The 27,338-nt window shown below is 57.7% G+C and overlaps 3 protein-coding genes across 8 annotated transcripts; 2 read left to right on the top strand and 1 right to left on the bottom strand.

Moving 5' to 3' along the window:
• The first annotated feature begins 1,071 nt into the window (after nucleotides 1–1,071).
• Nucleotides 1,072–8,158, top strand: SHD (Src homology 2 domain containing transforming protein D). Of its 2 annotated transcripts, none has more exons than XM_004771436.3 (6): nucleotides 1,072–2,608; nucleotides 3,878–3,983; nucleotides 4,063–4,251; nucleotides 5,236–5,359; nucleotides 6,558–6,677; nucleotides 7,765–8,158. In XM_004771436.3, the coding sequence occupies exons 1-6, from the start codon at nucleotides 2,339–2,341 to the stop codon at nucleotides 7,949–7,951; spliced, it is 996 nt and encodes a 331-aa protein (XP_004771493.1). In that variant the 5' UTR covers nucleotides 1,072–2,338; the 3' UTR covers nucleotides 7,952–8,158. The 2 variants fall into 2 exon arrangements, with proteins under 2 accessions (XP_004771493.1, XP_004771492.1); XM_004771435.3 differs by having other exon boundaries at nucleotides 1,074–2,635.
• A 734-nt stretch (nucleotides 8,159–8,892) lies between these two features.
• Nucleotides 8,893–14,697, bottom strand: TMIGD2 (transmembrane and immunoglobulin domain containing 2). Of its 5 annotated transcripts, none has more exons than XM_013045468.2 (5): nucleotides 14,581–14,697; nucleotides 12,717–13,067; nucleotides 9,780–9,870; nucleotides 9,600–9,701; nucleotides 8,893–9,205 (listed from the first exon to the last, which is right to left on the bottom strand). In XM_013045468.2, exons 1-5 carry the CDS (start codon nucleotides 14,675–14,677, stop codon nucleotides 9,010–9,012), a joined length of 837 nt encoding a protein of 278 aa, XP_012900922.2. In that variant the 5' UTR covers nucleotides 14,678–14,697; the 3' UTR covers nucleotides 8,893–9,009. The 5 variants fall into 5 exon arrangements, with proteins under 5 accessions (XP_012900922.2, XP_004771494.2, XP_004771495.1 ...); XM_004771437.3 differs by having other exon boundaries at nucleotides 8,893–9,348; nucleotides 9,780–9,815; XM_013045474.2 differs by having other exon boundaries at nucleotides 9,082–9,205; nucleotides 9,780–9,815.
• Nucleotides 14,698–16,516: 1,819 nt separating this feature from the next.
• Nucleotides 16,517–27,310, top strand: FSD1 (fibronectin type III and SPRY domain containing 1). Its single transcript, XM_045086372.1, has 13 exons — nucleotides 16,517–16,660; nucleotides 17,651–17,746; nucleotides 17,967–18,098; nucleotides 18,908–19,009; nucleotides 19,900–19,922; nucleotides 20,118–20,239; nucleotides 20,526–20,735; nucleotides 23,998–24,096; nucleotides 24,911–25,070; nucleotides 25,405–25,484; nucleotides 26,458–26,709; nucleotides 26,803–26,891; nucleotides 27,010–27,310. The coding sequence occupies exons 1-13, from the start codon at nucleotides 16,646–16,648 to the stop codon at nucleotides 27,118–27,120; spliced, it is 1,491 nt and encodes a 496-aa protein (XP_044942307.1). The 5' UTR covers nucleotides 16,517–16,645; the 3' UTR covers nucleotides 27,121–27,310.
• The last annotated feature ends 28 nt before the right edge of the window (nucleotides 27,311–27,338 follow it).

The following is a 27,338-nucleotide window of genomic DNA, read 5'->3' as shown; positions in this document are numbered from 1 at the left end:
GGGGGGGGGCCGGTGGAGGGGCTGCAGGAGGGGGACGGAGTTCAACAGGTTCATGTGGGCGACACAGCCAAAGCCGGGAAGGGGACATATGGAAGCCCCTGCTGCCACGAGGGACTTTGCCTGCTCAGCTCTGGACCTCAGCGTTGTCGCCTGGAAAGCGGGGCTGACCCTGGGGCAGAGGCGGAGAAAGGCTGATCCCACAAAGGCACTCTAGAGGGTCTCAAGAGCCACCCCAGCCAGCCCCCCACCTCCCCCACGGGCCGTATAGTGCAGGCAGACCTGAGCTATGGGGGGGGGCTCTAGCAGGTCCTGCCCCCTTGGTGCCTCAGTTTCCCCATGGGAAAAAGTAACTCCCTTCTGCTGATCCTTCCTTCAGCTCTCTGGGGATTTCCCGTTAGATCCCCCGCTAGAAACCAGGAAAGCCAGGCACAGACAGCGTAGACATGGCCCCTGACTCACTGTTCCTCCCCAGGGGCCTTTTCCCAACAGTGTCAGCTCTGACTTCTCCCCTCCAAGCCTCAGGCAGCAGCCCACCTTGGGGGCTGAGGTGGTGAGACGGAGCACTGGGAGAAGGGAATCTGCAGCCCCGTTCTTCCCGATGATTACCCCCTCTTACTTCAGTACTAGGGGGAGCTGAGCAAACCCCCTTAGAATGAAAGAAAACCCGTGTTTGCTCTGGAATTGGCCAGCACACCCCTTTGCTTCCCTTACCCCAGATCTCTTACTGTCCTCGCCCCCCAGACAGCTGCAGCTGCCAACAGGCAGCCAGGCCAGCCGAGACCCTTCTCACTTCTGTCCCCCTCCCTGCCTCCACCCCCAGAAGCCACAAAGGGACAGATGCTGAGGACCGGCGCCAGGCACAGATATCATCTCCCTTCCCAGGGCCAGCTGCCCCAGCCCCCCTCCCCCATGCTGCAATCAGTCCCCTGGGTTGGGGGCGGTTTGCAGAGAAGAGTCCCCTTGGGGAGGGGACGCCAGACTCCCCCCCCCCCGCTTCCACTCCCCCCTGCTTCCTTCAGCTCCATCAATATCAATTTTAGCCAGTGACCTCTGGAACAATCCGCTGGTCAGTTGCGCCGCCAGATACTGGTTCAATTTCAACCCTCAACAGTGGTCGCTCTCACCCCCTCTGCTGGTCAGTTTTACCCCCTCATGCGGTCACATCCAGACCCCCATTTCCCGGCCAATTTCCACCTCGCCTCCCTCTCCCCGCTGCTCCCCGAAGCTCCCCGCCTCTGCACCTCTCGCTCCCCTGAGCAAGGTCAGCCCTGTCGGTTCCCACCTCCCGCTCTCCTCGCTCGCTCCTGCCGGCCGCGGTCCTCCGGGTCAGTGTCCAGCTGCCGCGGCCTCGGCCCCGCGACTCCCGCCCCGCACCCCCTTCCCTCGGCGGGCAGAGGCTCCCCTCCCTTCCCAGAACAGCTGAAGGTCTCAGTCACCTCCGAGGGGGGCGCAGGGGGAGCGGAGGGGGCGGGGGAAGCCGCGGAGGGGGAGGCGGGGAAGCCTTGACGTCGCTGCCCGGGACGCGGCCGGGGGCCGATAGGGGCTGGGGCGGCCGCCTGCGCGCCCCCTCCCCAAAGTCCCACCTCCCGGCCGCGGCGGGGAAAGTCTCTCCGAAAGCGTGAAGGGGGATTGGAGGAGGTTTTATTTCCCTTTGTGCCGGTAGCTGGGGCCGGATCGAGGCGGCCGGGCCGGGGGCTGCGGGACCCGGGCTCCCCCCGGAGCGGAGAGGAGCGCAACAAAGGATGCGCCGCGCGGAGGTCACCCTCCCCGCGGCCCAACTTTGCGCGCGGCGCCCGCGCCCCGAGGGAGACCGCCCGCGGCGCTGAGGACCCAGGCGTCGGTGCTGAGCCGGGCTGGGGGCGCCCGCGGGCGGCGCTTTCCCCGACTCCCGGCCGCAGAAGGGAATCCCGGAGCTTCCCGGAGGCGGCGGGCGGCCGAGCCGCGCACTGGGACCGCGCTTCCCGCGGAAACTCCGCGCGCTTCCGCGGATGCCCCTCGCCCTGGCCCGACCACCCGGCGCTCGGCGCTCAGGGCCCTGCGGGGCGCCCCCTTCCCCCGCCGCCCTTGCGGAGCCGGGCTCAGGTGGACTTTTGCTCTGCTTCTTCCTCTTCTTACCCTTCCCAGTCTCCTTCCTTTCTGCCCTTTCTAGCGCCTTCCGAGCCCAGCCGAGGGACACACCTGATCTTTTTCCCCCCCTCCCTTCCTCCTCCCACGCCTCCTCCTCCCCCTCCTCCTGGTCCCCCTTCTCCCTGGGGACTCTGCGGAGAAAGGGGTGCAGGAAGGGGGCATGTAGGGTCCCCCTCTGACAGTGGCCAGGTCTGGCGCGACACACGCACAGATGGCCCGGTGGCTGCGGGACTACCTGGGCTTCGGCGGTCGGAGGCCCCCTCCGCAGCCGCCCGCCCCGGACTACACCGAGAGCGACATCCTGAGGGCCTACCGCGAGCAGAAGAATCTGGACTTCGAGGACCCCTATGAAGACTCAGACAGCCGCCTGGACCCCGACCCCGCCGGCCCCGGGGACCCCAAGGGTCTCGGAGACGCGAAGTACGACTCTCCCAAGCACCGGCTCATCAAGGTGGAGGCCGCCGACATGGCCAGAGCCAAGGTCTTGCTGGGCAGCCCCGGGGAAGAGGTTCGTCGCTAAGTCCCAGATGCTGGGTGGCCCCAGGAGACTGGGTGGGGAAGGCCACGCTGGGTTTCCTAGATTTGGGGGACCTTGTTTTATGGGGCAGGCTGGGGCCCCCCAACCCCCCACCTCCTTAGCGGAATCTGATTTTTGTCCCTTTCCAGGGGTCAGCATTGGTTGTCCTGCTATCTCTCTGGCACGGCTCTGCCCCCCTGTCGTCCTGCTCCCCGCTCCCCGCTCCCTAGTCCCCTTCCCTCAGCTTCCCCAAATAGATCTGAGTGAGTCCTGCCCTGGTGAGCCCTGGAGTCCCCAACACTGTGCCCCTCCTCTGCAACTACTCCCATTTCACAGAAGGGGAAACCAAGGCTCACTGAAGAGAAGCAAGTGGCCCAAGGTCAATGGCCCTAGTTCCTTAAAACTTGACCCAGATCTGCCTCCAGTGCCTATGCTTTTCCAGTATTTTTCCTAGAGAATCAGGGAGTCGACCCCAAATCCTCAGGGTGGAGACAGACAGATGATTTGAGGAAGGTCGCACAGGCTGTGTCAGGCAGTGATTAAGAGCCCAGAGGAAGGAAGGAAGAGGCAGGGACTTAGGGAAGCAGGCCACCTGGGATGAAACCCTGCCTCTTATTTACCAGCTGTGTGACCCTGAGCAAGTCACTTACCCTCTCAGTGGCTTGGTTTCCCTATCTGTAAAATGGGGCTAATGTACTTACTGGATGTTGCGATTATAAGGAAACACATGTGAAGTATTTAGAACATGGCTCACAGCTGATAGACATTAAAATTATTATTTTTTAAAGATTCTATTTATTTTATTGGAGACAGAGCACACGCAACAAGTGGGGTGCGGGGGAGAGATGGGGAGGGAGAAGCGGCCCCATTGAGCAGGGAGTCCCCATCGAGCAGGGCACGATCCCAGGAGCCAGGATCCAGGATCCCAGGATCATGACCTGAGCCAAAGGCAGACGCCTAACCACCTGAGCCACCCAGGTGTCCCGACATTAAAATTACTGAAGGAGGGAGTTGGGGCGGTGTGGCAGGAGGAGAAATGGGAAGCTGGCATCTGAATGCAAACCTGGTGCGTGGGACAGAGGACTCCCTAGCCCAGAGACAATGAGCTTCGTGGAGGGGAAAAGTCAGCCAACCAGAGGTGCACCGTCACCCCAGAGCGGGTGTCTAGGGCTGGGCTTGGCTCCCCTGTAGCCCTTGCCACTCACTCCCTTACTTCTCTACTTCTCTCTCCAGCTGGAGCTCGACACGGAGTACTCAGACCCCTTTGACGCCCAGCCTCCCCCGCCACCTTCAGAGGATGGCTACATGGAGCCCTATGACGCCCAGCGGGCTGTGAGCGGTGAGTGAGTGCAGCTTGGGAGAGGGGGACGGGGTCCCCGGTGAGTGTGGGAGCTGACCAGTGCTCTCGGCTCCCCCAGAACTGCCATGCAAGGGGGTGCAGCTGTACGACACTCCCTATGAGGAGCAAGACCAAGAGCCAGGAGATGGAGCCCTTTCTGGAAGGAGACCTCGCCAGAGCCGGCTGCCTCAAGAAGACGAGCGGCCAGCGGATGAGTATGACCAGCCCTGGGAGTGGAAGAAAGATCACATCTCCAAGGCGTTTGCAGGTGCCCCTCCAACCCAGGCCTGGGCCCTCCCCAGGCCCTGAATATCCACGTCCATTTCCTGCTCTGGTCTATCCTCTGAGTCAACTTACAAAATAGACCCCCAATCACCTGCCACCAGGGCAATTTCTTCATTCCCACTAAAGTGTGAATGGCTGATAATGGCACAGCCCTCTTCCTTGGAGAACTTGTACCTTCCTCGAGAACAGAAACTCCTTCAGAGGGCCTGTGGGGCTCACTGTAGTGCAGGGATAGGCTTTGGGGTCAGGGGAGGCCTGGATTTGTGTCACTTGCTTGGGCAAAGTGCTTTATCTTTCAGTATCGGTCCCCCACCCCCCATCAAATGGGGATCGCCGTAGCAGCTACAGAACACGCTGGGCGCCAGCAAGTGTTCCCACGGGCGCTGCTGGGGAACAGGGTAGCATTTCTTAGTAACTATCACTAGGCGGGCTTGGGGTCCAGTCCCGAGTTGGGGAAGCACCGGACAAGTCTGTGGCCTCGGTTTCCTCTTTTGTCAAAGGGTAACAATACGGTCAGCTTTAAGAAATGAAATAACTTGTGCGAACCCAGTATGACTGGGAGGGAGACTGGGGCTCAGTGCCTCACCCCACCTGGCCTACCGTGGGGGGTGGAGGGTGTCTAGCTCTAGGACTTGGCCAGAATGTGCAGAATCTGCAGAACGACCAGCCCCTCTAATGCATCTCTCGCACCCCCCCCCCCTCCGTCCCCGCCAGGGTTTGTCCCTCGTGCATCTGCCCCGCCCTCGCCAGCCACCACACTTAGAAGTGACCACACCCCCTTCTTTTGAAGGCTGATTGGCTGCTCCTGGACCAATCCTGCCCAGTCCTTAAACCCAGCCCCTCCTTCCTTGGATTCTGATAGGTTGCCCAAGTTGGCACCGCCTTCCCACTGAGAGTGCATTGGCTTACCCCGGTCCCGCCCCTCCCGGGTGGGTTGGACTTAACCCTTTCCTCTCTAACCCTCCAGTGCAGTTTGACAGTCCCGAGTGGGAAAGGACCGCAGGTTCAGCCAAAGACCTCCGGAGACCCCCATCCAGGAGCCCCCAGCCCGCAGAGCGCGTGGACCCGGCCCTACCCCTGGAGAAACAGCCGTGAGTGGGGAAGCTGACGTTGGAGGAGCCGGGTTGAATCCCTCCCCACCCCATACCAGCCTGCAGACTCCTCGGACCTGGGGGCCGGGGGAAGTACGACTCATTCATCCCCCTCATCCCTGTCTTCGAGTAACCCTCACTGGGTGCCGGAGCTGCCGTGCGTTAGACACTCTTAGCTTAGGTACAAAGCAGAATCACGTGGCGTCTCATTCCTCTGGCATCGGAGTCTGGGTTCAGATTTCTGCTCTGCATCTCTTGGCTGGGTAGCTTTGGGCAAGTCCCTTAACCTCTCTGAACTTAGGGCTCAAACCCCCAAGATGATACACAGCTCAAACAGAGCTCCTGAGCCCAAGGTTAAAGAGACGGAAATCACCCCCCCCCCCAGGAGATCTTGGGATGGAACTAAGAGGAGCAGGGTTTGGGGGGGGGGGGGGGGGTCCCAACTTTGGGCTGGGTGCAGTGCACTAGCTGGGAAGGGCTGGGCCTTCTCCGTGGCTCTCCAGCCCAGCAGCTCCTCCAGGAGCTCCCCCAAAAGCCCGCTGAGCCCAGCCCAGTGAGGTGGGGAACTAGGCATTTCCTTTAAAGCCCTCCAGGTCCAAAGGCGCCACGGTGTGTCGTCACAGTTATTCCCAAACCCCTTAAGTGGGCCAGACAGAACTGACTAATGAACACGGAGGTGCAGGGGGAGGCGTTTCTTCGCTGTTCCATTTTCTTTCAATACAAACCCACGAAGTCTGTGTGGCGCTCCTCGGTCTTGAGCACTTGTTACAACCGCTAACCTCTCTCTGAGCACATTCAGTCCAATATTAAGTGAACGATGGTACAGGTGGGCAGGTGGGTGGGGATACAGGGTGTGGGAAATCTCCAGAAGGCCAGATGCAGCAAGTGGTTCAACTTGAAGGACTAAGGAAGGGGAAACAGGACCCTGGGGACCCAGCTCCGGGAGGCTGTAAAGATCCAGGTCAGGTGGATCTTTAGAACCGGAGGGAGCAGCTCCATGTGGACCCGGGCTCAGCTGCCCGGCAGGGAAAACCGAGTCCGCCTGAAAACCGGGCTCTGCTGGAGAAGCACAGGGGCATTGTTCTCACTTGTTTGCCTGGAGCTCACAAGTCCTAGAAAGGGCTATGCCTGCACCAGCTCCCAGGGGCGTGTTTGCAGGGGCATCGCCCTTTATGAGATATCTGCCCCCGCCCCCTAGGTGGTTTCACGGCCCACTGAGCCGGGCAGATGCCGAGAACCTCCTGTCTCTCTGCAAGGCAGGCAGCTACCTCGTGCGGCTCAGCGAGACCAGTCCCCAGGACTGCTCCCTGTCCCTCAGGTGAGCCCCCAGCCCCCTGAAGGGACCAAGGCTCACAGGATTCCCTGCCTCTGGCTTTCGGGCTTTGGCTATCTGGTTTTTTGGTGGGAGCAAGAGGGTGGCACCAGCAGCCAGTGGGCGGGGCTTCTAGAGAGGCCACAGGCCTGTTTCCAACTGAGAGTAAGCACCCTGTCACTGGGGGTATGCAAGAAGGTGGAGTGCAAGCCATCCAGTAGATCTAGGATGTGAGTGAGGTGGGAAACTAGATATTTCCTTTAAACTCCACCAGCCCAAAAATTGAAGCATACCCTCTTGTGTCTCTCGGGGCCAGAATCTCCTAGTGGCACTGCAGGCATTTGAGTTTGAGATCCTGATTCTACAAGCTTCTCTGCCTAAGATTCCAAGTGTGTATGATTATAAAAAGCCCCAGAATTCGACTAGGAATCTGAGTGTGAGATTCCTGAAAGGGCATGATTGAAGAGGGCTTGGAGAATCGCTTTAAATCCTGCCACTGCCACTTTACAGCTGTGTTGCCTTAGCTAAAGGACTCAGCCTTTCTGGGCCTTGCTTTTCTCGTCTACGAATGAAGATATAAATAGCACCTGCTTCATGGTAATACCGCCACGAGGAAATGAAACACACACTCACGTGTGCACAGGCACACGGAACTGAGACTAGTGCCCCAGCAACAAGATGTGTTTCATTCATTTTAGTCCTGATAAGATCATTCCCAGGTTCAAAGTCATTCCACTCACCAGAGATGCAAGAAAGGAAAGAGGCTCCGGACTGGGGGTTAACTCTTGGGAAGCCCAGGAAGGGTAGCGCTCAGAAGGTTTGGGGGAAAAGTGTAGCCTGACCTCAGGGGAGGAGCCGCCACCAGGTAGGACCTCCAGCGCCCTTAAAAGCACATAGGCCGGCAAGGCATCCCTGCCAGTGGGGAACAATGGGGAACAAGCCCAGAGCTTGGCCCCCAAGTGGCCATTGAGCAGAAATATTTGGGAACTCCAGCTGCCAGCTTCTGGGGATCGCGAGAGTGGTGGGTCTCTAGGGTTGGAGAGCGTGAGCAGGTTGGGCGTGATCAAGGCGCTCTGTGACGCCTGTCCCCCAGGAGCAGCCAGAGCTTCCTGCACCTGAAGTTCGCGCGGACCCGAGAGAACCAGTTCGTGCTGGGTCAGCACAGCGGCCCCTTCGCCAGCGTGCCAGAGCTGGTCCTGCATTACAGCTCCCGGCCGCTGCCTGTGCAGGGCGCCGAGCACCTTGCCCTGCTGTACCCAGTGGTCACGCAGAACCCCTGACCCCAGCACCTTCAGCCCCTGCCTGCACCCGGCGGGCCCAGAATCACTGGCTGGGAGCACTAGAGGTCTTTCCAGAGACTCGCCACCCCTCCAGGCCCTGGGTCTTCCTCAGCGCTGCTTTCTTGGCCCTCCTCTCTTAGGTGCTAAGGTCCAGAATTGTGTCGCCAAGCACTTCTCTGGCCTGGAAAATAAATAAGTTATTGTGTGTTTCAAGTGTCCTTTCTGGGAGGCAGGGGTCTCAGCCCCAGGGAGAGGAGAGGGTGAGTGACCCTTAGACCCTTAGAAGGGAAGGTCATCCCCAGCTCCACTTGGGAGATGACTTGGGAGTGAAGCCTGAATTACTCATGGGGGCCGGTGTGGGGGATCACAAGTAACAGAGCCCGGGGGGAGGCAGGGAGAGAGCATATTAGGTCAGAGGAAAACCCGGACAGCTGATACAGACATGATACAAAGATGGAGAAACCGAGGGGGGAGGCTCTCAGGCCAGCCCTGCCCCCACCCGGCCCCTCCCTCACACCCAGGCAGACAGCCGTGGCCTGATGCTGCAGCAGAAAGGACATCTGTCCCCATGGAAACAGCAGAAGTGGGGGAGGGGAGCTGATCCCAGCTGGTGTCACATCAAGGTGACAGTCGGGCAGGAGACTGGGGGTGTGTGTGTGTGTGTGATAAATTCTAGGGAGCCCCGATGTCTCCTGTCACCCTTCATCTCCACACTGACCCAGGGAGGGGGGGTGCTTCCAGCTCAAGGCGCTGTGTGGAAGTTGGGGGCATCGCTTCTCTGCTAATTGGACATGACACTCCAAAGATAAGAGGGAGGGAGCTGGCCAGTCATTACAGAGCCCCCTCGCCACAGTGGACCCCCCCACAGCCATCCTGGGGCTCCGGAAGCCCCAGACGACGCCTCAGACATCTTTAACACCCCCAACATCACAAACTCTGGCTTTCCTTTATAAGCCTTTATTGATTGCTTCGGGGGTGAGGGAGGGGGCCAGCGTTACAGTAATGAGGAGGGGGTCTTGGGCTGGGCTGTGGGACTCCCTGACTCTTTGGGAAATCAGTCACATTTTCACGTGGCCGTTGGTGGGAGGGGGTCTTTTCTGGGGTTTCGAGTCGTCTTCCCACTTCAAGGAGCCCTCCTGGCCTCTGCTGCCCCGAGGGGCGTGCGTCAGGGGAGACGCGGGCAGTAGATACGGGGTGACTCGACCTGGGGCTGGGGCAAGTCTTCTGGGCCAGGCGCTGCTGGGGGCTAGGAGGCTGGGGGAAAGAGATGGGATAGAAGCTCTGACTCTTCTGGTCCTCCCTGGGGATGTCCAGCACCGTCCCCTCCGCACGCCCCGCCTTAGTTTTCTTTGGGGCCCCCCGGGGCTGGTAGAGGACGTTCCCGTAGAGATGATGCGCTGCAAGGGTGGGAGGGAGGGAGGACACACGCTGAGGGGAAAAGGCCCTGAGACAGCCTGGCTTTCCCCAGCCTACCTCTGCTTCTGCCGAACAGAAGCGTTTCTCCATTTATTCCCCTCCTCCCGCCCGCCGGGCGCAGCCCCACCCGCCCTCCCTCCCGGTCAAGCCGCTGCAGTTCCCGCCTCCGCCACGCGGGGGCAGGGCGGCTGCGGAACGCGTCGGCCGCCCGCCCCGCCCCCTGAGCGCTCACCTGAGTCCTCGCGCCGGCTGCGACAGCGGCCCCACACCCAGGCGCTCAGCGCGATGGCGGCCACGGCCACGCCCCCTGCCACCAGCGGCGCCACCGGGAGTCCTGGGGAGGGGGAGTTCGGGACGGTCTGACGGGGGGCGGGGCGCGGGCGGCGGGGCGGGCGGCGGGGCGCGGGCTCACCTGCGTCGGTGGAGGTCTGGTACGGGGACCCGCCATCTGCAGGGAAGAAGCCTGTGTCTCGGGGGCACCTTCGAGTCCAGCCTCCACCCTTCTGGGCCAGAGCCCCCCACCCACAAGGGACGTCAGGATTCCGCCCCTGCCATGTTGCCTGAGTCCGAGCAGGTGTCCCCTGGACCTGTTTCCTCTTCTATGAGCGAGTCGGCCCATTTCTGCCTTGCTCGGTCCTTGTGGAACAATCGCCGAACGGATGCTTTTCATCCTGAGCGCCACCATCCTTGCACGAACCCGATCACCCCCATAAGAGGTTCCACCATTCCCATCACAAGCCCTGTGGTCCCCATAAGCCCCATCCTTCCCACCGGGAGCTACCCGATCCTGGTCATGGGATCCACCATCTCGAGGGCTCCTGGTTTTTGTTTTGTTTTGTTTTTGTTTTTTTTTTGTTTTGTTGTTGTTGTTTTTAGCTCAGCTCTGCTGTCCAGCCCATTTTTCGTACAAGGAAACCGAGTCTCCACCTGAGTCACTTGCCTGGGGTCCCACACCCAGGCAGCAACAACTCCTGCTTTGAACAGGGGTGTTGCTCACCTCAGCTCCCCTTTCCTTTGCTGCTTTAGGAAAAAGAAAGAAAGGAAAAGAAAAGAAAAGAAAAGATAGAAGGAAAAAGCTATACAGTCCTGAACTTTTGAGTCTTGCTGAATAACCAGGATAAGAGACATAAATAGTCACTTAGGTTTACTGAGGACTTATCATGTTCCAGACCCCGTAATAAACGGTGTAATTACTTCACATAATTACTTCAAATCCACCTAACTCATAGCTAAGGAAACAGGCACAGAGGGGCCAAGTTACTTGCCCAAGGTCACACAGCAAATGAACAGCAGAGTGGGGACATGTTTCCAGGTCTGTGTAGTTGACAAAAACTCCTGCCAAAGGTTCCTGGTGTGCCTGAGATGAGGCCCAGTGCCCTGACCTCTTCATCTTGAATGTTTTAAAGTTGGTGTTGGTGGGGGGCAGGGCGCCTGGGTTGCTCAGTCTGTGGGTTAAACATCTGCCTTCAGCTCAGATTGTGATCCTGGGGTCCTGGGATCGAGCCCCTGCGTTGGGCAGGGAGCTTGCTTCTCGCTCTGCTTCTGCCTCTCTCTCTCATGAATAAATAAATAAAATCTTAAAAAGAAAATAAAGTTGGCATTGGTCCCTGGGGACTACCAAGCAGCTGTTGGCAGAGGGAGGGGAGAGCCAGCTGCGTGGAGCTGGACACACGCCTGCCCGCATCCCTGCAGATGTCCACAATGCACAGCCTGGTGCCTCCACTACCAGATTCTGCTAACGGCTAACTGGTCCTCTCATTACTGGAAGGTGGGGGCAGGCAGGACGGCCATGGCGCACCGCCCTAGAGGCAGGCGGTGGAAGGGTACTGCCAACCAGAGAGCAATGGGCACCTCTTTGGGCCAGGAACCGGGGAGGCACTCTGTCCTGTCTCATGCATTGAGGAACCTCAGAACTATCTGTCCTTACACACTCTGAAACTGAAGCAGTCTAAAAACCTACTGAAAATATTCAAGATTCTGCAATTCTAAGACTCTAGAATCTTCTATTCCTTTACGTCAGTGTTTCTCAACCTTTTTTCATTATCGCCTCCTCCCAAAAGACTTTTAAAATCGTAGTTTGTTTCCCCGTGACATTTTAGTACCACAGACATAGTGTGACTCTCTTTTTGTACAGTCCATACATCTATACTTTATACAGAAAAAAGCAAAATTTTCATTGCTCCCCAAGAACCAATTCTTGCCTCCTGAGGAGCAAGATTCCCCATTGAGAATGTTGTAGTTTTAAGAGCCTAGAATTTTACACCGCTGGGATTCAAAATCTGCACGATTCTGTCTTATGGTTAGAGGTTCTAGAATAGTCTGAGGCACAACAGAAATGTGTACATAGACTGGCCAATGACCAGCTGAAAACTGCTCACAGCGTCCTTATTCGTGATTGCCAACAACTGGGAGCTGTGCAAATGCCCATCACGGGAAATTGGATTGGAGGACGGACGGCGGTGGGTCTACAGCAAAGATGAAGAACATTCCAGGGGCACCTGGGTGGCTCAGTGGGTTAAAGCCTCTGCCTTCAGCTCAGGTCTGATCCCAGGGTCCTGGGATCAAGTCCCGCATCGGGCTCTCTGCTCGGTGGGGAGCCTGCTTCCTCCTCTCTCTCTGCCTGCCTCTCTGCCTACTTGTGATCTCTGTCTGTCAAATAAATAAACAAAATATTAAAAAAAAAAAAAAAGAACATTCCGTTGCTGCATGACCGGGATGGACGAACCCTCTGGCTGAGTGGGGAGAAGTCAATGTTGAATGAAGGAAGCCAGACACAAAAAAAGAATGCCCTCTGTGATTTCCCTTAAGCAGCACGCAAAGCCAGCGAAATACGTCTATGCTGCTAAAAGATAGGATAATAGGCGTGGGCTTGGTTGGGGGAAAGGGATGTGGGAGGCAGGAAATCTGGTTCCTTGAGCAAGGTGGTGGTGCAAGAGGATGTTCGGGAAGAAGGCTCAGCAAACTACAGCCTGTGGACCCAATGAGGCCCACTGCTTGTTTATTTGTTTTTTTTTAAATAAAGTTTTATTGAAACCTAGCCCCACCCATTCGGGCCCGGTCGGTCTAGGGCGGCTTTCATACTGTAACGGCAGAGTGGGGTCAAACACAGGACCCAGAGCAGGAAGTAGGTACTCTGTGGCCCTTTCCAGAATGTTTGCTGAGTCCTGGTCTCGAATTATAAGTTTCAGCATGTGTTTGGTTCTGTGAGTCTAGAATTGGATGTTCTTGACTTTGCAGGATCTCTTAAGAATCTCTAAGAATCCCGGTGGAAGAATTTAGAGTTTATGTTCCTAGGACTTGGAGAGTCTAGAGCCTGAAGATCGCTTCTTCCCTCCAGGGGCCCCCATACCTTTCTCCACCAGGAGCAGCGTGCCGTTGCCCTGCTTCTGGTTCAGGCTGGGAATCTCCACGGCCACCGAGCACACGTAGTCCCCGCTGTCCTTGGGGCTCACGTGGTCCAGCCGCAGGGTGAGATTGCCAGGTGGCGTCCAGGAAAGTTGTCCCCGGGGCCCACAGGCCTCCAGGCTGAGGCTGCCGTTGGTGATGTGCGGCTCACACAGGGGCACGCTGTCCTTGACCCACCCAACACGGAGCCGCTCCCAGACTTGGGACTGGAGCACTTGGCAGGCCAAGGTCACCCGGCTGCCCGGAGTCGCCCGCAGCCACTCGGGCTCCTGCTGCACTCTCAGGCCTGTGGCTCCTTGCAGGACGAGGGGATACAAGAGAGTAAGGCTGTCGCGTGCGTGTGTGTGTGTGTGTGTGTGTGTGTGTGTATGTGACTTACCCCCCTCCTGAGCCCAGCCCACAGTGCTGACGCTACATGATCTGAGCCTCAAAGTCCTCTCCTTCTTCTTCTTCTTCTTTTTAAAGACTTTATCTATTTCTTTGGCAGAGAGCGTGAAGAGCACAAGCAGAGGGAGCAGTAGAGGCAGAGGGAGAAGCAGTCTCCCCACTGAGCAGGGAGCCCGATGTTTTATTTATTTGAGAGAGACAGAGAGAAAGAGAGCATGCAAGCAGGGGGAACAGCAGGGGAAGGGGGAATTTCGAGCAGACACCCCTGCACGCGCACACACTGAACTCAGGTCCCCATGTCAGGATCCCATGACCCTGAGATCATGTCCAGAGCTGAGATCAGGAGTCGGACACTCAACCAACTGAGCCAGCCAGCCGGCCCCCGATTTAAGTTTTAAAAAAGATCACCCTGACCGCTAAGGTAAGAACAGACTGTGGGGTGGGGGTGGGGGGCAGGGTGGCTGGGGGATGAGGGCCAGGAGCATAGGAAGACTGAACCCTGGAAAAAAGCAATCAACAGCAGAATGGATTGCGAGAGGGAAAGACGGTCAGTAGCAGATTCCCAAGGTTTCAGCCTCAGGGACCATGTGAATGGCAGTGGCTTTGGGCCGATATGGAGGACCCTGACAGAAGACCAGGGCTGGAGTAGAAGAAAAGTTTGCTCTGGGCCCCTGAGATGTTGAGGTGTCTGTTGGAGCCCCCAGAAGGGGTGCGTTTGGCTCAAGATGCTGGCATCTGAGATGCGATCTCTCCTGATTCTGGAGAGGTGAGATCCAGGCGGAGGGAACAGCAGGTGCGCGGGCCCAGAGGTGGGACCGAGGTTGGTGTGTCAGAAAAAAAAAAGAGAGAGAGAGAGACAGAGACAGAGAGAGAAAGAGAGAAGGAAGGAAGACAGGGCGCGTGGGTGGCTCAGTCACTTAAGCCTCTGCCTTCGGCTCAGGTCATGATCCTAAGGTCCTGAGATGGAGCCTCGCATCGGGCTCCCTGCTCAGCAGAAAGCCTGCTTCTCCCTCTCCCTCTGCCTGCCACTCCGCTCGTGCTCTCTGTCAAATAAATAAATAAATAAAATATGTTTTTAAAAAAAAAAAAAAAGGAAGGAAGGAAGCAAGCAGGCAAGCAAAGAAAATCGAGCAGGCCGCCCAAACGTGAGAAAGGGAATGCCGTGGAGGGAGAAAAAAGACGGCAGCGGCACCAGCTCACGCAAGCCTGGCGTGGAGGTGCTGGTGTGAGTTCTACTCTACAGACCAGCTCCGAGTATCCTGCTACAACCTTCAACCCTCGCAAGCTTCTGAGTATCAGAGAGAAGCAGGCCCTGTTCAGCAAAGCACAGTTTCGTTTCCAGGGGCTCAGAACCAGGGGGCAGGCTGCTGAGATGATGGGCAACAGGAGGGACTCTGGCGGGCGGGGGGGCAAGTACTCACCCCAGAACTGCACCAGGAGGACCAGCGCTGTGCCCAGGGACTCCATTCCTGGCCCACCAGGCACCCCTCTCCTGGCTGGCGTCCTACCCCACCCCATCTCCCCAACGCCCCCCCCAATCCTAAGTGACAGACTTCCTGCCACAAGCTCCACCCCTGTCACGGATGCAGATGTGACACCCAGGCCAGAGGTCTAGTAACTAAACCTGCTTAGAGCCCCACTTCCTCTCCTCAGGTGCCTGGGTTTCCCTAAAGATTTTTCATTTTTGCTTTTTTTTTTTTTTTTAATCTGAAAGGCAGTATGTGTACATAAATGGGATAATGCATTCCAGTGAGAGAAAATCTTTCTGGGAGATGCTATTCAAACACACCTGAGGGCCCCCGAGTGGCTCGGTCAGTTAAGCGGCTGCCGTCCCGTCAGGTCATGATCCCAGGTGCTGGGATCGAGCCCCGCATCAGGCTCCCTGCTTCTCCCTCTCCCCCTGCCTGCTGCTCCCTCTGCTTGTGCTCTCTCTCTCTCTCTGTCAAATAAATAAATAAATAAAACCTTTTTTAAAAAAAAGGTTATTTCTTTATTTGACACAGAGAAATCACAAGTAGGCAGAGAGGCAGGCAGAGAGAGGGGGGGAAGCAGGCTCCCCGCGCCGAGCAGAGAGCCCGATGCGGGGCTCGATCCCCAGCACCCTGGGATCATGACCTGAGCCGAAGGCAGACGCTTACCTGCTGAGCCACCCAGGCGCCCCAATAAATAAAATCTTTTAAAAAATAAAAAAATAAATAAATAAACACACCTGAGCTGGGAATGGGATGCACATCGGGAGTTTAGGGAATGCAGGTGTGGGGACCGGGAGCGGGGAGCGGAGTCCTGAGCTTGGACTGAAGATCAGAATCCTGGCTTCCAGTATTTGGTCCCCAAAGCGTCCTCCTTTAAGGTTCAGAGTAGATTCGCACTGATGGCTTCAGGTCCCACAACAGGTATGGGGGTTTCCCCTGTCCCCACAGATTGCAGAGGAGTTTGGGGGCCCAGTTGAGGGGGCTCATAGGCCCTGGAATTTCCGCCAACCCTCCATCAGTTCCCCAGCGGCTGGGAGGCGGTGACTTCAGGCCTCAGTGTGTCACCGCAATCACGTGATGACCTCTTTTCTCACCCAAAAAGAAGAGGGCCCATGTGCTCTGGGACAGTGTTGTTCCTACTAACCACAGGATGACCTCTGTCTGCCTTGACACTCTGCCCACACAGCCCCAGCAGACACACAGAGCTTCCCAGCCTCCCCGGCCCAGGCCACCTCTTCCCGCCAGCTGACTTTCCTCTCAAACTCCATCCTTCCGCCACGGTTTGCAGAGAGGCAATGCTGGCGATCCTGGAAAGATCTGACCCCAGGCTGACAAGGGAAGACCCAGCCCGACACAGATATTCAGAGACCTGTGGCTTCTGGTCAGACAGAGAAGCTTCTGGAGGAGATAAGAGAGCCTGGGGCTTTGTGGGATGTACAGGAGTTCAGTTGTGCCTTGGGGAGAGAAAGAAGTCATTGGAGGCTGAACATCTGCTCCGGCAAAATGTAAACGCTAGGAGAGAATGCAAGGCGTGTGAGCTCATGCCAGGGGTCGGGTGGGTGAGGCGGTGGGGAGCGTGTATGGAGTTCGGGTTAGAGGAGCGGGCGCGAAATGGCACGGGGGCAAGAGTGGGTAGGCTTGGGCATCAGGAGGACTGGGATGGGCTTGAGGTCACACAGCAGGGCCGGCGGTCGAATGCAGGCAATCTGCTTCCCAGCTCCCGGCTCTCCGCAGCTCAGTCATCACTACCAAAGCCGCCTGGCAGGCCCCAGGCTCTGGGGGTCCCGGCTCTCAGGGGGCACAGCGCGGGACTACGTTTCCCAGCCTGCCGCAGGGGTCGCGCGTGCGCACTGCGGCCAGTGATGGAGCGCTGACGGGGGGCGCGGCGGCGGCGGCGGCGGCGGCGGGCAGGGCTCGGCGGGCCATTGGCTCGTGGTCGCGGCAAAGGCAGCTTGAGGACTAGAAGAGCGAGAGGGGCCCGCGGGCCGGGCCGGGGACGACCTGGGCTGAAGCCATGGAGGACCAGAGGGTAGGACCGGGGCGGGGCGGGGCGGGGCCCCCGGTGGGGGTGGACAAGGGGGAGGGGACCAGGTGATGCCGCAGCGCCCCCCCAACCCCCGCAGCTGCTTTGCGGCGGAGGCCCCACCCCCGCCCGGATCTAGCCCCCTAATTCGGGACGCAGCACACCCCCCCCTCCCAGCCGTCACCCCGACCTCTCCTCATCTTGGCCGGGATCCAGACGGGATCCCTTCCATGCCCGGCACCGGCGCCCAGAATCCCGGCCCCAGCCTGGACCCCTCCCCCACGCCTTCCATCCGGACTGCGGACCAGGTGTCCGGGCTCTGCCCCGCCCCGCCCGGGTGAACACCCCTCTAGCTCAGCACTGGTGGTCTCACCGACCCTGCATCCCCAGGAATGCGACCCCTCCGAGGCCTGGGACAGGGCTCCAGGCCCCAGCAGGATCCTCCCACGCGGCTTCCTTCTCTCCAGGCGTCCCCTCACCCAGAACTCGTTCTCCCCCTGCCCGGTTACCTGGGCTCTCAGGCACCCCGTTCTCCAGGTTCCTCTTTCCTTCTCGCTAACCCCCGTTCCCCAGGTATCGCCTTCCCCAGGTTAGCCCATTTTCTACAGGCATGATTTTGCTCTGGGGTTTTCTTTCCCCACGGAGCCCCTCACCCCATGCCCCGCCCTCGGATAGGTACGAGGTTGAAGGCTTTGTGCGGAGACGGAGCTGGCTCAGGGCCAGGGTCTGCCCCTTCCCCAGAGGCTCCTTTGGAGCCTCAGTTTCCTGCGCTGTAAAACGGGCTTGCTTGCAGTGCCCATCTGCTAGGGGAGGGAACACGCGGCCAGAGCTTTGCCAGGGTCTGCCTCGTGGCGGGTGCCTGAGCTCACCCGCACAGTGGCTCCCGCATCTCCTGGACCCCAGGAAGGCAGGGTGGGGAGCCCCTGGTGGGGGAGCCCGGCCTGGCCGAGGGGGGCTTACCAGCCCTGCCTGTGTGCGTGCTTCCCGTGGCGGCAGGAGGCCCTGCGGAAGATCATTACTACCCTGGCTGTGAAGAATGAAGAGATTCAGAGCTTCATCTACTCCCTCAAGCAGATGCTGCTGAACGTGGAGGTGAGGCTGACGCCTGTAGGGGGAGGGATGGAAGGCAGTGGGGACCTCTTGGCCAGGCGGGTGGAAGGGAGGGTGGGGGGAGGCAGCCGGAGGAGTTGGCCTGTTCCTGCTGTTGCCCGTCCCACGTGGCCTGGCTTCGGTATCCAGGCCTCAGTTTCCCCATCCGAGCATGGGCTTTGGCCACCTCTGGGCCGGCTGACCCCCGCAACGTCTCTCTAAGGCAAACTCCACCAAGGTGCAGGAGGACCTGGAGGCCGAGTTCCAGTCCCTCTTTTCCCTCCTGGAGGAGCTGAAGGAGGGCATGCTCATGAAGATAAAGCAGGACCGCGCCAGCCGCACCTATGAACTGCAGGTGTGTGGGGGCCCCCCAGACCCCACCCCAGGCCCGATTCCCCACGGCACCCCTCAGACTCAGCAGAGCCCATATGGCTTCCGTGTCTGCCACCAAACCTGCTCGTCTTCCTACCCTGCGTCTTGGAGAGACCCCCAAGGGTCTCTGGTGTCCAGAACCAGACAGCCCAGGGGTATTGGCCTCACCCCCTCTTTTTCTTGGTCTCTTCTCGGCCCCTCCCTGGCCTTGACCCATCAGTCCCCGCCCACACCTGCTCCCCTTGATCTCTGTTTCTCCCACCTCCTGCCCCCACTGCTTCTCTGTCACCAGAGCCCCACCCCCATGTCTGGCTGCTCCCTCTCTCCAGGCCTCACCCAGCACCTCCAATTTCTCAGCCCTTCCCATGGGTCCCCCAGATCTGGCAACATCCCCTCTTGCAAAATGCTGCCCCCCTCCCCCGGCCACAACCCCAAACCCCACAGCTCCGGGGGTCTTGGACTCTAGACCCAGGCACTGGGGCTGCCTCAGAACGTCCTGGACAACTTCCTAACATCAGATCCTCAATCCCAGGAGAACTGGGGGCCCCAGGGCTCAGGTGTGGCCCGGACATGTGAGTTTTAAAAAGAGAGATTCCCAGTTAAAGAAAGGGATCCCCAGGTGATTCTGGAGTGCTACCAGGAGGGATGCCCCATTTCTCTTCCCCCCCACCCTCCCCCACGTGGAGTTGGAGAAAGGCCAGGGTCTCTGAATCCCAAAGGCATTGGGGAGCCCCAAAGGGTTTGATGCCATGCAGTGAGGTGTCTCTTCCCTCCGTGATGTGCCACTCCCAGAACCAGCTGGCCGCCTGCACTCGGGCCCTGGAGAGCTCAGAGGAGCTTCTGGAGACTGCCAACCAGACCCTGCAGGCCACGGACGGCAACGACTTCCCTCAGGTGGGCCCCTCAGGAGCTGGACTGGTAGGGATGTGCCCTCAAATACAGGATACCGGGTTACATTTTTTCATTTCAGATCAACCCCAAGTGATTTTTTTTTTTTAAGTGTAAGTATGACCCCTACAACATTTAGTGTACGTATGTCCCAAGGAGACCATGGGGCATCCTTATGCCGAAAGATGATTTGTGGTTGATCTGAATTCTAGATTTAACAAGGAATAATTCATTTAGTGTAAGCAGATCCCATGCAAACGTTGAGTGTAAGTATTTCCAGACGTTGCGTGGAACATATTGATACTAAAAAATTTATTGTGCATCTGAAATTCAAATTTAGCAAATTTTTTAAAAAGATTTTATTTATTTATTTAGAGAGTGAGAGAGGGCAGGGGGAGGACCGGAGGGGGAGAGGGACCAGCAGACTCCACACTGAGCGTGGAGCCCATTGTGGGGCTGGACACAACCCTGAGATCATGACCTGAGCGGAAACCAAGAGTCGGAAGATCCATCAACTGAGCCACCCAGGCGCCCCTAACAATGTATCGTTTTTTAGTATAATATGTCCCATGCAGTGTTAGCACATGAATGGGACATATTTACACTAAAAAATCATTTTGTTTATCAGAAAGGAAGACTTCACTGGGCATCCTGTGTTGTGATTTGCCAAGTTGGCCAGCAGGATAAAATGGGCACGAGGCACTGGGGAGGGGTGGGTGGGGGTAGGAGCCTGTCTTTGCCCCCGTCCCTTTGGGGCATGGCCAAGTGTTTCTACCCCCGTGATAGGGGACTTTGGCTAGTGGCTGCCACCCTGGGCCTCCGTCTTCCTGTCTGTGTATCAGCTTCCTGATTCACTCAAGAAAACTCTTTGAATTTTATTCTGTCGCTTTTTCTAGGCTGCCAAGCAAATCAAAGATGGGTAAGATCCTGGGATCTGGTTCCCACCCCAGTGCCCCGCCCCTGGTGTGAAGGTGGGGACGCCCAGGTGAGGGTCTCTGGGCCCAGAGCACTGGACCAGAACGAGGGGAGTGGGTCTCCCACACACTTCCGAGAATCGGGCCTGGACCCCCTTGAGATGCCTGCCAGCAGGCTGCCTCCACCTTCTTCCCCGCAGGGTGACAATGGCCCCTGCCTTCCGGCTGTCATTGAAGGCCAAGGTCAGCGACAACATGAGTCACCTCATGGTGGACTTCGCGCAGGAGCGGAGGATGCTGCAGGCACTCAAGTTCCTGCCTGGTGAGAAGGGAACTTTCGCGGGGCCTGGCTTTCAGGGCAAAGGTGGTACACTGAGAAAGGCGGGAGTAAGCCTGGGATTGGAACCTTGGAGGCACTGGCCCTGGGGGTGGAGCCCTGAGCATCCCTTGCCCCTGTGGGTGGAGCCACAAGGAAGCCCGCCCTCAGTGGCTGAGCCCTGAAAAGTCCCACCCACTAGGGGGTGGAGTCCCATGAAGGCCACACTCCTACACTGACCGAGAGCCTCCCCGCCCCCTCCACCATCCCGCCTTCCCTCTGTCCTGGACAGTGCCCAGTGCTCCTGTGATTGACCTGGCCGAGTCCCTGGTGGCAGACAACTGTGTGACATTGGTGTGGCGCATGCCGGACGAGGACAGCAAGATTGACCACTACGTGCTGGAATACCGGCGGACCAACTTCGAGGGCCCGCCCCGCCTCAAGGAGGAGCAGCCCTGGATGGTCATCGAGGGCATCCGGCAGACGGAGTACACCCTGACCGGTAAGGGCAGCTCCGGGCTGCGGCTGACACCCCCCCACACACCCCCATCCCGGAGTGGCTCAGGAATTCCAGGATCCCTTTTCTGCTTTCAAATGGGGGCCTCTGTTGTAATTACAATGAAATTATAATGAAACCGATATTGATGCTCGCCCCGCACTGTTCGCGGAGGGCTTGTCAAAGGTTTTACCCACGTGTAACGGACATGCTTCTCATCAGCATTTCACAGACGAGGGAACTGAGGCCCAGAGGGAGAAGACATTCTCCAAACCCCTCCCTCCCCAGCTATGACCCAGCATTTGTTCATTTCCACGAACTGAGCGCCAGTGGCCTACCAGGGGCTGCCCTTGCGTTAGGAAGCGAAGCGGACGAAAATCCCTCCTCTCCTGGGGCTGGCATCCTGCCAGCGTTTGGGGATTTCCTTGGCAGGTGCAAGAGAGCAGAACACATGGGGGAATCCCCCAGGCTGGAGGGGAGGGTCTGAAGAAGGTAAAATCAGGGACCTCTAATGAGTTTCAGAAGCCGTCCTGAGCCAAGGGAAATCCTCCGCGGCAGGGAGAGCCTTGCTGACAAGATAACTATCACCATAGCTCTCGGGCTGTAATCAGCCCGTTCTTTATCTGTAATTAGCATACATGGTTAATAATGAGCATGCTAATTGCAAGAAAGAAAAGCTACCAGCCAGCAAGAGGGGCTGTCCTTTGTGTGGGAATCAAAATAAACAAACGCCACTTTTTTCCGATATATATATTTTTTTATTATGACAAAATACATATAACGTAAAATTTACATCTTAACTGTTTTTTAAGTGTCCAATTCGGTAGTAGTAAGTACATGCATGATGTTGTAAAGCCATCATACTGTCTTCATCACTTTCCATCTTGCAAAACTGAAATTCTGTCCCCACGGAACATTGACTCTCCAGCCCCTGGCTCCCACCATCTACTTCCTGTCCCCATGATTTTTACTACTTTAAGTACCTCATGTGAGCAGAATCCAACAGGGTTTGTTCTTTTGTGTCTGGCTTATTTCACTGAGCGCGGTGTGCCCAGGGGTCATCTGTGTTGTAGGGAAGATCAGGATTTCCTTCCTTTTTCAGGCTGAATAGTGTGTGGAGAACCTGGTTTTCACCCCTACTAGCGGCTCATGTAACCGCTAGTCAATGTCAAAACCGAGGAACCCACACGAGCACGTTCTGCGGTGTCAATCCACATTTCCCTGGTGATATAGTCGCCGTCATCCATGTGTGCGTGTGTCATCTCTCCCCTATGCGGTTTTCTCCCGTGTGCAAATTCCCATAACTGCCAGCACAATCAAGGCGGAGGGCTGCTGTATCACAGGCTTCCTGATGCATCACCCCCTCGCCATACCCTCTTGCAGTCTACAAAATTCCTAGCGAGTGAATTCCCCTGGGCGGGAAGTTGAATTCATCAAAAAGGTGTGGTCCTGAGTGGTACAGACGAAGACACTCACCTAGTTAACTAACCCACGAGGTTATATGAACCCCAGCTGCCATCTCGATCGCTTGGACAGTCAAGAGGGTTTTGGTTTAGTGTTTGTAACTTACATGCCTGTGCTCATCCATCCTCATGTGAGCCCTGCTTAGGACGGGGAATATGATGGTCGGTTTGCAAGATAGGAGACCGAGACCCGCTGTGAGCCCAGACCAACCATAGTCAGATGGGTTCCAGGTTTTTTTTTTTTTTTTTTTTAAGATTTTATTTATTTATTTGACAGAGAGAAATCACAAGTAGATGGAGAGGCAGGCAGAGAGAGAGAGAGGGAAGCAGGCTCTCTGCTGAGCAGGGAGCCCGATGTGGGACTCGATCCCAGGACTCTGAGATCATGACCTGAGCCGAAGGCAGCGGCTTAACCCACTGAGCCACCCAGGCACCCGGGTTCCAGGTCTCTAAAACTGAGCCTTCTGGTCAGTAATCTTTGCTCGGGGTGTGGGCGGGGGCAGTAGACGGTGTCGCTGAGCCAAGCGCTGAACTCTCAGAGAAGGGGATCCAAGAAGGGGGAGATAGTCCTGGGCGCCTGGAGGCAGTGGCAGAAAGAGCAGGGCGTGGCTGGAGAACGGCCTTCCAAGCAGAAGGACAACCAGATCGAGGATTCAGAGGCCAGAGCACTGAGACTTTGTGTCTAGAACTAGTTATGTTTGCCACCTAACTAGAGAAGTGAGAGGAGGAACGGGGTCTTTACCTGGAGGGCAAGGGGAGCTATGGGAGGTTTAATAGCAGGGGTCGCTGAGTGCTGTTTGGGATGGCCAGAGAATGGGCATCCCGTGGGGAACACTCAGGAGGCAACTGGACATGTGGTTTGGGCTACAGGTTGGGCTGTGGGTGTTGTGGTGGATGGATGGTATCTGAAGGGCAAGGAGGGGTCAGGGAGCAGAGTGCGATGAGTAAGGACCCCAGACTGAGTCACCCCGACATTTAAGGGGGTCAAGGAGGGAGGAGCCTACAAAGGAGACCTAGGGAGAACAAATGGAGGAGCTAGCCAGCACAACACAATGCCTTGGCTGCCAAGGAAAGAGAGTGTTCCAGGACGGAAGGAAAGGTCAGCCTGGAGATCCTACAAAAGTGGGGACGGACCAAGCCAGAGGAGGGAGAGGGGGCGAGGCAGCAGAGAGGGGTAGGGATGAAGAGAGCTCTCGAAAGAGGTTTAGTTTGAGGGGAAACATAACTAAAGACAACTAGGTAGTTGCTTTTTATTTTTTAAGACTGGAATAAATGAATACAAAAAGTGTGGATGGGAGTGTGGGACATATCCTAGAAGTAGGGGAAATTTTTAACCCGGCATGGCTAGATCCAGGGGTTCCAGCAAATGACTGGCTCACCATTGTTCCCTGCACTTTGTTGGATCTGGGGACTGTACTCTGAAGGGACCTGCAAATGCACTGAGAAATTTTCCCAAGAGGAGCCTCCCCCAGCCACCCCAGACAAGACAGTGACTCTGCTCCCTAAAATACCAGCCCAACGCCCCAGGGAAGATTCTTATTGGCCAGTTTGGGTCATGTGCTATTCCTGAACCAATTGCTATTACTGCTTCCTAAAGCATTCTGATTGGCCAGTCTGGGTTGGAGGCGGAGCTGAGTCACCCATAGCCCTGCAGGTGAATGAGGGCAAGGGGGGGTTTTCAGGGATAAAATGTCCTTTGCAACGTGGTCCTTAGATTGAGGAGTGGTGGGATTACTGGGGCCACAGGGACCTATAACCAGTTGCTCAAAGCACACACAACTTTGAGATCTCTCTCTTTGTCTTAGGTCTCAAGTTTGACATGAAATACATGAATTTTCGTGTGAAGGCCTGTAATAAGGCCGTGGCAGGCGAGTTCTCCGAGCCAGTGACCCTGGAGACACCAGGTGACTGTCCCTCCCCACCTTGTCTGTGATTCCATAGCCCCTCACCCCAGGGCCCCAGGTTCTGGTGTATAGTGATAATCTTCTAATCAGGGTTCTGTGGCCCTTTTTGCTCTGGCTGCCAGGAAGCTCAGCACGTAGTCCACAGTAGATTCCTCAGTCCAAGTGTCTACTATGTACCCGCTATCGTTTTTTGCTTTTGCAGTTGATCCCATTGTGCCGGTATGGTTTTGAAACTCTTTCCCTCTCTCTCACACACCTCAACCCACACACCCATTCTCTCTTCTCAAAAAAAAAAAAAAAAAAAAAGAAAGGAAAAAAAAGATAAGGGCTCTTAGAGAAGGGGGTGGGATGTCCGTCGTGAAACCTGATCTTACTTTCCTGCAGCAAGACCTTTGCGTGCCCTCATAGGCAGTCCTTCTGCAGTCCACCTAAACTACTGTCTTATGTATGACCCGGCCCCTTCTCCTGCGATTAATCCCCAAGAGAAGCAAAGAGCACAAGCCATTTGGAAATACCTTCAGACCTAAGGGAACTTTAGGCAACACACTCTCAGCCTTCCCTCCCCTGGCTGCGCTCTCTGCCCCTTCCGCGCTTCCCCATCTGTCTGTCTTGGTGTCTTGCTGCCTGTCCTGTCTGTGTCTGTCTGCCCCTGAGTCCGTCCGTTACCCTCTCTCTGTCTTTGTCTCTGTCGCCGTTGTCTTTTTCTGTTCTCTGTCCCTGTCACGGTCTGTCTTGGTCACTGTCTGTCTCTCTGTCTCTCTGTGTCTCTCCGGGTTTCCCCATCTCTGTGACTCCCGCGTCTGCCCGGCCCCAGCGTTCATGTTCCGCCTGGATGCGTCCACATCTCACCAGAACCTGCGCGTGGAGGACCTCTCCGTGGAGTGGGACGCCATGGGCGGGAAGGTCCAGGACATCAAGGCTCGCGAGAAAGATGGCAAGGGGCGGACGGCATCTCCCGTCAACTCCCCAGCCAGGTAGCCTGCCCTCTCCTGCCCTCCCCGAGTGTCTGCTGGAGGACAGCGAGCTGGACACGGACACCCAAGGTCCAGCATGGTCGAGGCTGGGGTGGAAGGAGGCACACGGAGCTAGGGGAGCCCCAAGAGTAAATGAAGGGAGAAGAGGCTTTTAATTGGGTTTTGACACCTGAAAGGTTTTCCCCACGAGGAAGGGCACGATATGCAGGACTCAGAGTGAGAGAACCAAACCCCGTGGAGGACTGAGAAGACCATGGTGGCTGGGCGGGCCAGGGAAACCCTCCTCGGGAGCAGTGAGGCCCGAACTGAGCCTTCCCCTCCCCGCCCCTCACAGAGGTGTGCCATCCCCCAAGAGGATGCCTTCGGGTCGTGGGGGTCGGGACCGCTTCACTGCCGAGTCCTACACGGTGCTGGGTAAGGAGGGGCGGAGACAGGAGGACAGAAGGGACACTCTGGGCAGGGCCCTGATGGTGGGTCGTGGGAGAGAACCCCTTTGGGTGGGGAAACTGAGGTAGCCACCCCCAAAGCTTTCTGGAAATGGTTCCAATAATGTGTTGCTTGTGGTGCTGGAGGAGTGCGGGGTTTGGGGGGTGTGGGCTTTCTGGGGGTGGGGAGCAAAGCTTATGTAGGCTCTGGCCTGGAGATCAGCCCGGGGCGCGGGGGGCATGGGTCCTGGGGTTTGTGGAGTGCCTGAGATCTGCGAAGTAGCTGGAAGGAATGGTTGCCATTCTTGGCTAGAGCTGGGGTTAGAGGAAGAAGCAGGGGAAGGGGTGGAGGGGGGCGGTGTGCCAGGTGACCGAGACTTCAGAGGGGAAAGCCTCGCCTAGTTGTGGTTGGGAGAGTAGCTGAGGTCGGGAAGGAGCAGGCCCGGGGAAGAAACGTACGCAGGGACAAGCCCCACATCTGTGGAGGAGCTGAGCTGGGAGATGGACAGGAGCTGGGGGCCTGGGCGGAGTCTGGAAAGTGTTAGGAAAGTGTCCCAGAGTGCCAGGGAGCTTTGCACTCCGGGAGGACGTGAGGCCTGTGGAAGTACTGGGGAGTTGGCCGGAAGCGAGGGTCTGGGGATCATCTAGTCGCTGGAAGGACTGAGGAGTAGCTGAACATGAGGAGGAACTGGAGGAAATTTCTGAAAGCATCTGAAAGGAGTAGCTTGGGTCTGCAGAGAATCTGAAAGGATTAGTTGAGGCTTGGAGAGTATCTGGGCTTTCTGACTATCTAGAGGGAGTGGATGCAGCCTGGAGACTCCCCAGGAGGAATAGCTAGGAACTGAGGAGTATCTGGAGGGAAGCGCTGGGGCCTGGGGAGTACCTGGGTGACCACCCCTTTGTGGAAGGGCCTCTGGTACCCGACTCCACCGGCCCCCGCTGCCCACCGCCCCCCCCACCAGGGGACACGCTGATCGACGGTGGGGAGCATTACTGGGAGGTGCGCTATGAGCCGGACAGCAAGGCGTTCGGCGTGGGGGTGGCGTACCGCAGCCTGGGCCGCTTCGAGCAGCTGGGCAAGACGGCCGCGTCCTGGTGCCTCCACGTCAACAACTGGCTGCAGGTCAGCTTCACCGCCAAGCACGCCAACAAGGCCAAGGTGCTGGAGCCCCCCGTGCCCGACTGCCTGGGTGTGCACTGCGACTTCCACCAAGGTGACCCCGAGCCCCCTCTCCCCGCCCGCCCTCGGCCGGGAGCCCCTCTCCCTGCGCCCCCACCCCAACCCCGTCGCTCTCCCTCCACCCCAGGCCTCCTGTCCTTCTACAACGCCCGAACCAAACAGCTGCTGCACACCTTCAAGGCCAAGTTCACGCAGCCCTTGCTGCCCGCTTTCACAGTGAGAACGGTTCAGCCGCTGGGGCGGGGGGGGGGGGGGCAGGGGTGGGGCCGGGGCCGGCTCTACGGCGCCTGAGCCTGCCCCTGCGGCTCACCGGTCCCGGGTCCCCGGTCCCCAGGTGTGGTGCGGCAGCTTCCAGGTGACCACAGGCCTACAGGTCCCCAGCTCTGTGCGCTGTTTGCAGAAGCGGGGCAGTGCCACCAGCAGCTCCAACACCAGCCTCACCTAGGCCACGGGAGCGCCCGCCCAGCCCGGCTGAGTTTGGGGAAGCCCCTTGCCCAGCCGCCCAGGCCTTGGTTGTTGCAACCGCCACCCTCGTCTCACTTGCTGCTTGGAGCCTTAACTCCTGATGGGGGGGAGGGGGCACCAGGGCGGGCCCTCGTCCCTACCTCACCTCCTAATAAAAGTCAATCACTGGCCAGGCCTTGCTGATGGTTCTTTGGGGCT

Source organism: Mustela putorius, unplaced genomic scaffold (assembly GCF_011764305.1).
Source record: "Mustela putorius furo isolate JIRA1106 unplaced genomic scaffold, ASM1176430v1.1 tig00000095_pilon_pilon_pilon, whole genome shotgun sequence".
NCBI classification, from domain to species: domain Eukaryota; kingdom Metazoa; phylum Chordata; class Mammalia; order Carnivora; family Mustelidae; genus Mustela; species Mustela putorius.
This window is presented reverse-complemented; position numbering and strand designations above follow the sequence as displayed.